At 40.1% G+C, this 11,313-nt stretch overlaps 1 protein-coding gene across 1 annotated transcript; it reads right to left on the bottom strand.

Annotated features, from left to right (window-relative positions):
• Window positions 1-1,134: 1,134 nt before the first annotated feature.
• Window positions 1,135-10,494, bottom strand: swap70a (switching B cell complex subunit SWAP70a). Its single transcript, XM_034581256.1, has 13 exons — window positions 10,338-10,494; window positions 8,416-8,556; window positions 6,754-6,927; window positions 6,428-6,652; window positions 5,467-5,613; window positions 5,155-5,263; window positions 4,872-5,053; window positions 3,442-3,549; window positions 2,837-3,003; window positions 2,533-2,731; window positions 1,932-2,028; window positions 1,338-1,452; window positions 1,135-1,263 (listed from the first exon to the last, which is right to left on the bottom strand). The coding sequence occupies exons 1-13, from the start codon at window positions 10,431-10,433 to the stop codon at window positions 1,260-1,262; spliced, it is 1,764 nt and encodes a 587-aa protein (XP_034437147.1). The 5' UTR covers window positions 10,434-10,494; the 3' UTR covers window positions 1,135-1,259.
• Window positions 10,495-11,313: the final 819 nt, after the last annotated feature.

The raw sequence follows: 11,313 nt of genomic DNA, 5'->3' as shown, positions 1-11,313 counted from the left end.
AAATACTTCTCACTCATCTTTACCAACAAAAAAACAAGCTACAGAGGAACACGTATCTACTGGATATTATACTCTGCTGGATCTTAGTAAAATGATGCTCCATAGTTTCACTACTTTACAACAAACATGTCAAAACACAAAAGCATCTATTTTAAAACACATCACACAGCTCTTATCCAGCACATCACACGTTATCAGCCCGGTGTTCTTCCCCTCATCATAGCGGTGTCTAAGAGAACAGCATGAGGAATCAAAGGACAGTACGTTTGTCAAAGAGAGGAGGAGATTTGAGATGGAGAGGAGCTGCTCCACTTAACTCCAATAGGGTTCTGCAGAATCTACAACATGTATTTCTTCACAGTAAAAGCTATTGGAAATGTTGCTCTTGGATGGATGTGTTCACGTGCAGACAAACTTTAAGATTAGTCAGGTTTATTTGTACTGTAAAGTGATGACAGTGATTTGAATACACTGTGTTTTGAAGTAGTCTGGACAGTTCATTTGAAAGAATACAGAATTAAATTGATGTATTAAATAATAAATAATTCAACTTTTTAACCATCAATTTGTATTTGTTAGAATGTTGTGAAATGAAGACTTTGTATTTGTGGTCACAGAATGAAGAAATGGACTATTGTAATGTTTTGTATTCATGGAATCTGTGGTGGCATTTTGATTTCATGATTGATAACAGTATTGTGTATAAGGAAACTGGAAACAGCCTCAGACACCGACCTGATGAAGTCATGATATATGTTTGGGATAAACCACTGTGGACTGGAGTAGAGCTTCCAGCATGTGTTTTATTTTTTGATGGACAGAAACTCACTCTTGTCCACATTGCTCTGAGCGTGCACACACAATATGAAAAAAATGGCAATAAGGTTAAATTAAACATAACACAAGAAAAGTAAAATGACCGAAGAATATAAACTGAGCAGTGTTAAAGCATTTATGGTGTTAAAGCATTTATGACTAAATAATCTTAACTCACTTCTCTATCTGTGGATGAATTTGCTGTATTGTGACAGACGGTTGAGATGTCATCACATGACCCTTCATCCCCAGAGAATGTGGAACTTGATTAAAGATTATTTTGTCACACTATTACGTCTATGGTCATGCCTTTTTTTAGAGTGAACATAATTTATAAAAAGTCCAAATGATGAAACAGAGTTAATCCAAACTGTACATTTAAAAGTAACCCAGAAAGAATGAGTGAAATATGTGTTTTGCAGTTATCACGTGGCTCAGTAGGTTCACGTTATAACAGCTCTGAAATGGGACAGTTTGGGCTCCACTGTTACTTTCAGTCACTGAGCGTGGTGAGTGTTCACTGAGCCTGAGGCCTCTGGTTCTTCCTCTCCTGCCACGACTTCTTCCTCATCTCCAGCTCTGTGTCAGTGAACGATGCTGGACCCCAGTTGGTGATTCTCTGAGGTGGTTTATCCCCTGAAACACCAGGTTACAGGAGAGAGGATCAATACCTTTTAACAAATGTGAAAAAAAATCACTAATAAAAAACATGCATGTTTGCTGTTTTTGTTTTCTTTTTGAGTCAGTCTGGATTTGTGCACTGACCTAACTGCTGTTTGGATGCACTGAGACTGTTAATGAGTCTGAAGTGAACCAGAGAACTGTGAGTGGACTGAGCTGCAGCCAAGTGAGCACAGGACCAAAGTACTTTGCTGCACCCTTGTGCATATACAGGGTTTCTGCAGCGTTCCCCAGGTTCCCAAGACTTTTAATACTACATGTTACTTCTTCAGTACTTCAGTGGAGTTATCGTAATTATTGTCAAATACTAAGACAATTATAAAACTTACAAAAATACTTTCATAAAGTTAAGATTAGGACTATTTAATACCCTCTGTAACGGCAAAACTGTACATTTGGGAATTTACTAAAAACCACAGATCCCCCCCCCCTACCTGGCTGGATGAGACGCATCAGCCCCTCATGTTTGGCCACCTTGTCTTTCCAAGACTTTGACTTGTTGGATGCTCCCTTAAGCTTCCTCGACACCTCCTGTATATGAGAACCAAAGAGGGTTGGTTTCATGTGAGCCGAATCAGTGCTTAGTCTTCTGCCTTAAACAGCTCCTTCAAATTCATTAATATGTATTTTGATTATTTATAAAACATATATCAATTTATACACCTGGAATATTCCAGCAGGTCTGTTGACATGGGTTGAAACTTGAGTTAATACATCATACATGCTCTATAATACAAAATATCCATTCAATAAATGTGAGCTGTGGGTGGAATTAGAAAGGAAAAAATTGAAATAAGAGTTCAAATGTACAGCTTTAGTACAAATGTAGAACAAACAGAACCAGCTGGTGTATCATATATTTGTTATGATGAATATTTTTACAAATATGGGTAGAAAGGTTGAGTTAGTTGTGTTACCAGATACATGACCACTGCCGTAAGTCAAATAAATGAGTGGAATAAAACCATTTCTGATCTGAAGGGAAAATATAATTCAAATCAATGAATCTTTATGAACTTCCAGGTGAGGCCTGACCTCATACTGCTCCAGTGCTCCCTGCCGCTCCCTCTCCAGACTCTCCAGCTGCAACATGGCTGTCTGCAGCGCTCTCTCCTTGGCCCGCTGGTCGGCCACCAGCTCCTGCTTCTCAGCCTCGGTCTGAGACAGCGCCCTCTGCTGCTGCAGGTGGATCTGCTCCAGCTCTACCCTCTTGGCTGCCTCCTCCTCCAGCAGCCTGCGGGGGAACACAGCAGGGATACTTCAAGGAGGATACTGACAAAAAGAGAACATGTAAAAATCATCGAGGGTTAATCTGTGTGCATGTGTGTGTGTGTTAGACCTGGCCTGCAGTTTTCGCATGGCCTCCTCGTCCTGCTTGGCCTGCCTCTCGTCCTCTAAGGCCTCCTCCAGCCGGTGGTACATGTCCTCCAGCTCCCGGACGCGCTGCAGGTACTGCTCCAGTTCACTGGACTTCTGCGCCACCTCCCTCTCCATCTGCTGATGCACCTGAGCAACACACACACACACACATCACTTATCACTCATCACTCATTTCCTACACACAACTGTACATGCAGGACTTGGAACTGAGCAAACATCTGTAAATAATCTAAGAAAATCTTCACATTCCGCACTGAATCTACATCCCCTTACATGTTATTTTATTTCCCAAAGGCATTTACCAGTATAGTTATTCAATTATGATGATGATTAACAGTCAGTGCATCTGACACTTGAAGATGACTCAACATCATGGGAGTTATGATTACAACTATTTTTAGCTTGTTTCCTGGAAGGACAGAAACACAGACGGATGATTATGATGACGACTTCATCACAAGATAAAAAACTTCAGTTCATCATTTTCATTCGGACCCTTTGACAAGACCACGTATGCAGTTTATCACCAAGACCCTGCAGAGTTGTGGGAGGTGCTGTGGATACCATTTTCTCTCTCTCCAGGTCCAGCCTGTATTGGTCCTGTAGGTCTAACTGAGTCTTCTTCCTCCTGTTCTCCTCTAACGCTGCTTTAGCTGCAGTCTCTTCCATTTTCTGTGAAGCACAAAAGAGGAAAGAGTTGTTGCTTCTCTGCTTGACTGGCGGTGTAACCCGGCTGGTAACAAACAAGACATTGTTTTATGTAATTTATCAGAAACATCTGGGAGTGTTTGGCAAAAGGTTTTGAACAACATCATGTGACTTTTTGCATAACCATTAATATATTAGTTTTAAACGAAAAAGCCATCTGGCAGAGTAAAAAGAGAAGTGAGAGGACGTCGACAGTGAGCTGTAGTCCTGAAACAACTGAGTTCACACATGTGGTCGCCTGATAGATGCAGGTGTCCCTGAATCATCCAAAATGTCTTTGCATAGCAGGTTTTACTTCCTTGTTCTTTGTCAACTTTCTGCTGCATCCTGTGTTTGTGTGTGAGAGAGTGTGTGTGTGTGTGTGTGTGTGTGTGTGTGTGTGTGTGTGTGTGTGTGTGTGTGTGTGTGTGTGTGTGTGTGTGTGTGTGTGTGGTTGTAGGAGTTGTCCCCTCCCTCGGGTCTTTAGTGAGTTAGATCAGTGTTTAGTGCTCACATCTTTCCCCCTTCAGGTTTATTTTTAAACATCCAGACAAGATGGACCGAAATTTTGGGTATCCTCTAAGTTGAGTCATTTAGATACAAAATGTACAAGGTTTCCCAGACAAATCGCACATTTCTACTCGTATTAAGCTTTGTTTAATGCTTGATTACATGATATTTGTTTATAACTTACAGGGGTTAGATATTAAGCCCTGCGGTAATTACTACATCTTATATATTCTCACGTTTTAGCTTCACCAAGGAGTGTTTACATGCCAGTTAGCCGGATCATGCAAAAACTACTGGACATGAAATTGTTGGAAGGATGTGGTGTTGGTCAGGGAAGAACCCATTTGATTTTGGTGTGGATCCAGATCAGATGGTGGATCTAGGATATTCTTTTCTTCACTTTCTTTAAAATTGGGTATTTAAACATTTCTTGGAAATAATTCATGGATCTTGATGAAAACAGTGAGGCATGTTTAGTGAACTGATATTATCTATTCCCGTTGGGCCTTGGAGAAGGTATGAGCTCTACTGAGTGCCATTCTAGCTAAGACTGTGTTAGAGTTAGTGACTCATCTTTAAGCTCTGATGGGATCTTTGTATATTTGTGAAGTGGCCGATTGTGAAGTCGTTGTATTAGATTGCAACCAAGAATTCATTATATTTACAAAAGTTCAAAATAGGACTTTGGGGACACTGATTGGTCAATAGTGGAACACATTATCCCTCAGAATGTTTCCTCTCTGCTTGTTTTTTAACCTTCACTTTTTAAGTTGTAGGAGTTAAACGTGGAGCAGTACCTTCCTCATGGCCTCCAGCTCTCTCTGTTTGTGCTCATTGGCCACCTGGAGCCGCTTCATCTTCTCCATCAGGTCCTCCTCCTCTGCCTGCTGCTTCTGCCGCAGCTCCCTGCGCCTCAGCCTCGCCTCGCGGTGAGGAGACGACAGCCCCAGCCTCAGCAGCTGGATGCACGTTTGAATGGCTGCCGCAAAGTGAGAGGAGAACCACTGATTCATTAAACCTCCACAACGATCTGACATGTTTGATCCATGACCACGACATTCAAAGATGACTTATCAATACCTTGAATCCATTCCTGCTTCTTCTTTTTATCTGAAGCGTTGATTTCGAAGGTTATGTCAGTGCACTTGATGAGGAAAAGGCATTTCTTCCCATCTTTATCAGACAGAGACTGAAGGAGAAAAAAAGATTATGACTGCATCCGTCACTTTATACCAGATGTGAAAAACCTTGTGAGCCAGTCATTTAGAAACAAAAGAGGACTTTTAAAAATGTGATTATTATTATTATAATTATATTTATTATTCATTATTTTATTTAATTATTTATTCAATATAGTTGATATATTATATATTACAAATTAAAAATAAATACCTCCACATAGCAGTTTATGTCCAAAAGGATATTTCCTTTCTTCTCCAGAAGATCCTCACAGACGTAGTACGACAGCGTGTTTGGTCGAAGGACAAACCAGCGCTCAGTCCAGTTCTTCCTCTTGTGGCCCTTTTTCATCATGTATCCCTTCAAATCACAGAGTGGAGTTCAACACAGACACCCGACTCACTGAATTAGTCTGTCATAATAAAGCTAAACTACTCAGATGATTCACTAGAAATGGGAAGAAGTCCTCTGTCTCACAAGACAATGTCACTGTTCAGTAAAAATCTGTCAAATCAGTTACAAAAGGTAAACAAGTACATAATAGAACATATCTCTTTGAATATTTCTGTATTTTTAATACTCTTACAGTGCTTACAATCACATTTAGTTTAACTGGTGGACACCTGATATATATATTTTTTGCTCCCTATCTTTTTCAAAGATATATTATAATTGCACATTGCATATTGAAAATCAGAAAATGATTTAACATTTTTTCCAAAATGTAAATTTTTATTTTAAACCATATAAATATGAAATATTCTAAACCTAAAAGGTTATTTTTTTCTATTTTAAAATATTTAAATGTTAAATATTCTAAACTTAAAAGGTTATTTTTTAATAAAAAAAAATATAAATACTAAATATTCTAAACCTAAAAGGTTATTTTTTAAATTTCTGTTTAAACCTGAGTCCTGCAATGTGCAGGATTTGGGCGGCATGTTCAGTACATAGAGGAGCTATATTTGAAAAGTGAGGCAGAACAAGTCCATAGACAATTGCTGCTCTTTATAAAGAATCCAGTTTGTGCACTAATGGAGGGAACTTATATTAGCATGCACAGTTTTCTTTCTACTCTGGGCTTCTGTGTTTCAGAGAAAGGAAGTTGGTGCAGTAGCAGCACAATGTTCAGAGAGAATCAATCACATTAAAAGAGATCTACATCCAGTCAGACCTGTTTGAGCACATCCAGTATGAGTTCCTGGAAGACCTCATTGATGCCCAGGGACAGGGTCTGCTGGTTCATGCCCTTGCTGAAGTATCCCAACCCCACCAGTTCGATCAGCTCCCAGGCAGTCAGGCAGTTCTCTGGGCTCAGCTGCAGCTTGTAATCTGCAAACTTCTCCTCACTCCATTCGCTCCCTATGGCCTCCAGCAGCTTACGCAGAAAGTACTCAATCTAAGGAGATGGACGTGATTTAATGGTGGTTAAATATCGAGCTTTCCTTTTAGACTGTTTTCTGCTTGGTCAAAATATTACATCATAAGACTATCTCTCACCTCTTCAATGATGATGACCAGTGGGTACTTGTCCTCTGACAGAAAGTTGAAAATGCACCAGACTTTGAAAGCATCATCCTGTGTGATGAGCAGATGTTTGGTGCAGATACTTTTCTTGAAACACAGGGTCCAGCACATCTTGTTGAAGTCCTCTATGTCAAAATCCTCCCGCACCTGAGAACAGACACCAAACTGCAGCATTCAGTCAGCGTCAAAGTCACACAGACCACCAGCAGTGTGCGGGTTTACAAATGCTAAGCAGGAGGCCGTTGTTTGTGTCCTTTCAGAACCCCCAGTCTGCAGGATGTGAGCTACAAACCTGATTTAATGAAACGCTTCATTTTCATTCAAGTCAGAGCCAACGAGAGGAAAGCAAGAAAACAGCTCCTGAGAACAAGGAGGGAAAAACTGTTTTCTAGCTGACATGAGTCAGTTTTAAAACGCTTCACATACATGTGCTTGTATTACACTGTGTGTAATAGATAGATATAGATAGATAGATGTACTTTATTGATCCCAAATTAGGAAATGATTGTGTTACAGCAGCATGTCAAGGGCATTGCACACAGCTGCGAAGAACAAAAGACTAAATACCAAAGACGACAAAAGGACACAAGCGTGCAAAATTGCAGTAGTTGTTGTTTGCAGAGGAGAAGTTGGGAACATGATTCAAATAAATAAATATGAATATTAGATGTGCAGTAAAAAGAGCTACCACAGCAAAACCTCTATCAGAGATATCAATCCTATATTTAAGAGAGCATTCGATGCATTTTATCTACACATTTCAATAACACAAAACCAACGATATACAAGTTATACCCAAAAACACTTTGTTACTGTGGGCACAACTTTTCATTTCCTCTCCAATCGAGCAAAACCGGTCACGATTAGTCATCTACAGATATTGTGTCATAGACTCTTACACAGAGAAGTGTGGGTGTGTGGGTGTGTGTCTCGTCTGTATTTAAATTGCGCTTTTCCAGTCAACCACTCAAAGTGCTTCAATACACAGTACTTTTTTTATCACACACCATAGCCATGCTTATAGAAGCTTCTTTGAGACATGCACTGTCGGCAAAGCCAACAGCAACAATTAGAGGTTCTCTATCTTGCCCAAGGACACATAATGTAGACTGGTGGAGCCCGGGATTGAACCACCGACCTCCTGAGCCACACACGCCCTGCAGTATGTGTGTGTCTCCAGGTATTTAAGTATACAGTATACACTCTATCACAAAATGAAGACACAAAGGACCATTCACACTCACATTTATTGCTACAGTCAATTAAGAGACTGCTCCCTCTTCACCTAACCCTACACAGACACATGCAGTACATGCTAACTCCCCACAGAAAAGCCTCAGTCGATCTGGGATTTGAACCAGGAACCTTCCAGCTGAGGGAACACTGCTTACCACTGCACCTTCTTTAGATTTGTAATGTTGATTTATTCTTTCACACAAGTTGCTCATGCTCCTGTTTGATGGAAACATTTACTTTGTCTTTACTTTTTTGCAATTTCCTGAAACCTCCATTAACCATTTTTATAATGTATTTGGTCCAACTCTTGTTTATGGAAATCTTCTTCTGATTTCTAACCACCATCATTGAATTTGTTGACAGTTTCACAAACCACTCTTCCAGCATCTTCATCCCCACCTTGTCCAGTATGAACCTGTTGAGGTACGGCATGTAGCCTTGGTTGGACAGAAGCCCTTTGTCATCGTCTTTAAAATGTTCTTCGAGGGACACAGGGTCGTGAGGGATCTTCATCACTGTGCACAGGTTGTGAGACAATACCTGAAGAACCACAATATGAGAATTAGATGACAAATAGTTCAAACTAGGGGGGTTTACACAGGACACATTACTGTACAATTACACATTCCGGCTAAATGAACACATACTGTACGAAATTAAAAGTTACCGTCAAGATTGGTCTTGCAGTTTTCAGAGTTTGCCAACAAAAAAAACCTTCAGTTGCCATGTACAAGCATTACTGGTCAAGCGTTACAGATGAACTTTCACTCCTCAGACTAAAGGTACTTTCCACTGGTTTTTCAGCTGTCAGCGGGGAACATAACATCCCCTTGCAAGTTTCCTCTGATCGTGTGGTGGCATAGGGAGATGGTGGATAGTTTGCTTTAATTGGCCCATCATAGAAAAGCCAAAGATCAATCTCCTCAAATATTGACTTTTAGAGTTCTCCTGGTCACTCTGTCTTATATTCTGGCAGAGGATGTGTGAGGGATGGAAAACGCTACAGGATTCTTGAGTCTTTGTCAGGCTGAGCACACAGACATCAGAGCCTGCAGGAAAACTAATCCAGACCTAGGCCGTCACAAAACACCGCCACCCATTTTCTTGAGTTTTAAACACACAAAGACAAAACAAATAGGCTAAAATTGAAGGTTCAGCGGGTAGCATTTAGTGACATCTAGTGGTGAAGTTGCATATTGCAGCTGAATACCCCTCCCCTTCCAAACATGAAAGAGAACCTGTGGTTGCCTTCAGTTGTCAAAAAACTCAAAAGGTGTTTAGTTTGTCCAGTCTGGGCTACTGTAAAAAACATGGCGGTCTACGTATAGAGTACCCGTTCCCAACCCAATCTAAACAAAGTATTTAAATATAAAAGAGAAAACAATTTGTACAATTTAGATGAATTTATCTTCAATAAATTAGATTTATATTCAATTTCTGCCAATAGATCCCTTTCACCGAAATCTTACACACTGAACCTTTAAAATCGTTTTCCATGTCCCCAATTCAAAACATCGGGCACCTGCCCCTCTAAAGGTCTCTGCACGGCCCTGCTTCAGGAAACTATAAAATAAAATAAAATGATTTAATGTATCATAAATCAATTTACTTTCTATTATTGCTTATTAGATACAGTAAAATGTAGTAAATTGTAGAGGGATAGTTCGCCCCAAAAACGAAATGTTCTATCTATCTATTCAGCACTATGTCGATGGACAGTGGGTGAAGTGTTAGTCAACAAAACACTTTTGGAGTCTCAGGGGTAAACAGTGTTGCAGCCAAATCCAATATGATTGAAGTAAATGGTGAGTGATTGGTCAAATGTAAAACAAAAACCACATAGAAAAAAGAAAATGCCTCTGTGGTGTCATCCAAGTGTCCGTAAGCCCCGACATTCAAATTTGACTCGAAACGGCTTCATTTACAACATTTTTTTTTTGGCCTCAATGTCTGTGATCTACCCACTAATGCGGCTCCGAGGAGGATATCAAAGGAAAGTATGGAGGTTTGTTTTTCTGTTTTCTTACGTTTGAAGAATCGATCACCATTTACTTCAATTGTGTTGGATTTGGCTGCCACACTGTTTACCCCCGAGACTCCGAAAGTGTTCACCAACCCCCCCCCCATCGACAGAGTGGTGAGTAGATAGTGAATTTTATTTTTTGGGTGAACTCTCTTTAGTGTAACGTGATGGATGAGAGACGTGTGACGTGAGCCTCGATGCTGGGAGCAGATGTCGCCAAACTTCCTGATGTTACACAGAAACTCGACTTTATTCCCCGCAGAGTCTGAGAAAGAAATAAAACACAAGTGAAACTGACCTTTAACTGAGACTTGGAAACTTTCCCTCGACTGTCCACGTCCAGGGCAGTGAACGCGTGCCATATGGACTTCAACAGCTCCTCTCGCAGCCACATCTTCAGCAGTGACGGGATCTGTGCTGAGTGTGCGTGAGTGTGTGTGGTGGAGTGTGGTTTTCAAATGTCCGGCCCTCAAAGACAACTGACAGCATGGAGAAGTGTGTTGACAGCGCCACCTAACGTTTAAAAGTTCAATAAACCATCCTCCATGTTATAAAACTCAAGTACTCGTGCTGGCTGTTAATGAACATGAGATGTTAGCCCCAAACTTTATACTCTACCTTTTCTGATTTAAAATTTGGGCACTAGTAAGATATTTTAAGTTTTCATCATTCCATTTGATTATTTAGTGCGTGTCAGGAAAACAGTTTTAAAAATACCCATCTTGGTTTAAGTTTCACATTGTTGGTCCAACACTCCAAATGTTCCATTTACAATAACAGAAAAATAAAACAAAAACAGAATTGTTATACATTGGTTAAATTAGTTCCAATCTGATCAGGTACATTCAAGATGCTTAGTTTAATTCATCAATAATTATACAGTAATAGTCTAAAATAAACCAGTGTGCCGAATAAATACTTTTACCATTGATAGTCCAAGTGCATTCGTTGATAACCATATAGAAACCCACTTGCTTTGAAGAGTATTTTACGTTCTCCACCTCATCTATTTGATATGTTTAGTTAGAAACAGTATAGTTAAAATTAGCAGAGCTGCAATGATTGGGATCAATTCAATCCAGTTTTATTTGGATAGTGCCAAATCACAACACACATTATCTTTAGGCACTTTACACAGTGGTGGAGACTCTGGCATCGGACTCGACCAGTTAGGTTGAAAGGACAGAAACTGGGGAGAGGAGATGGAGAGAGGAGCAAAAAGGGAGAAAGAGGGTGAAGAGAGGGAGCAGATACAGTTTCCTCTGTTGTATTTA

The sequence above is a fragment of the Hippoglossus hippoglossus genome, chromosome 3 (genome assembly GCF_009819705.1).
Source record: "Hippoglossus hippoglossus isolate fHipHip1 chromosome 3, fHipHip1.pri, whole genome shotgun sequence".
Lineage (NCBI taxonomy): Eukaryota > Metazoa > Chordata > Actinopteri > Pleuronectiformes > Pleuronectidae > Hippoglossus > Hippoglossus hippoglossus.
Note: the sequence above shows the minus strand (reverse complement) of the source record. Positions and strands in the feature narration are given on the sequence as shown.

Bases quoted from the DNA above. Each gene is read 5' to 3' on its own strand.
- swap70a (XM_034581256.1), bottom strand. From the start codon at position 10,433: ATGTGGCTGCGAGAGGAGCTGTTGAAGTCCATATGGCACGCGTTCACT. The intron at 2,732-2,836 runs GTCTAACACACA...GTTCCCCCGCAG, and splicing joins ATGCGAAAACTGCAGGCCAG to GCTGCTGGAGGAGGAGGCAG. The intron at 1,453-1,931 runs GTAGGGGGGGGG...CTGGTGTTTCAG, and splicing joins GATGCGTCTCATCCAGCCAG to GGGATAAACCACCTCAGAGA.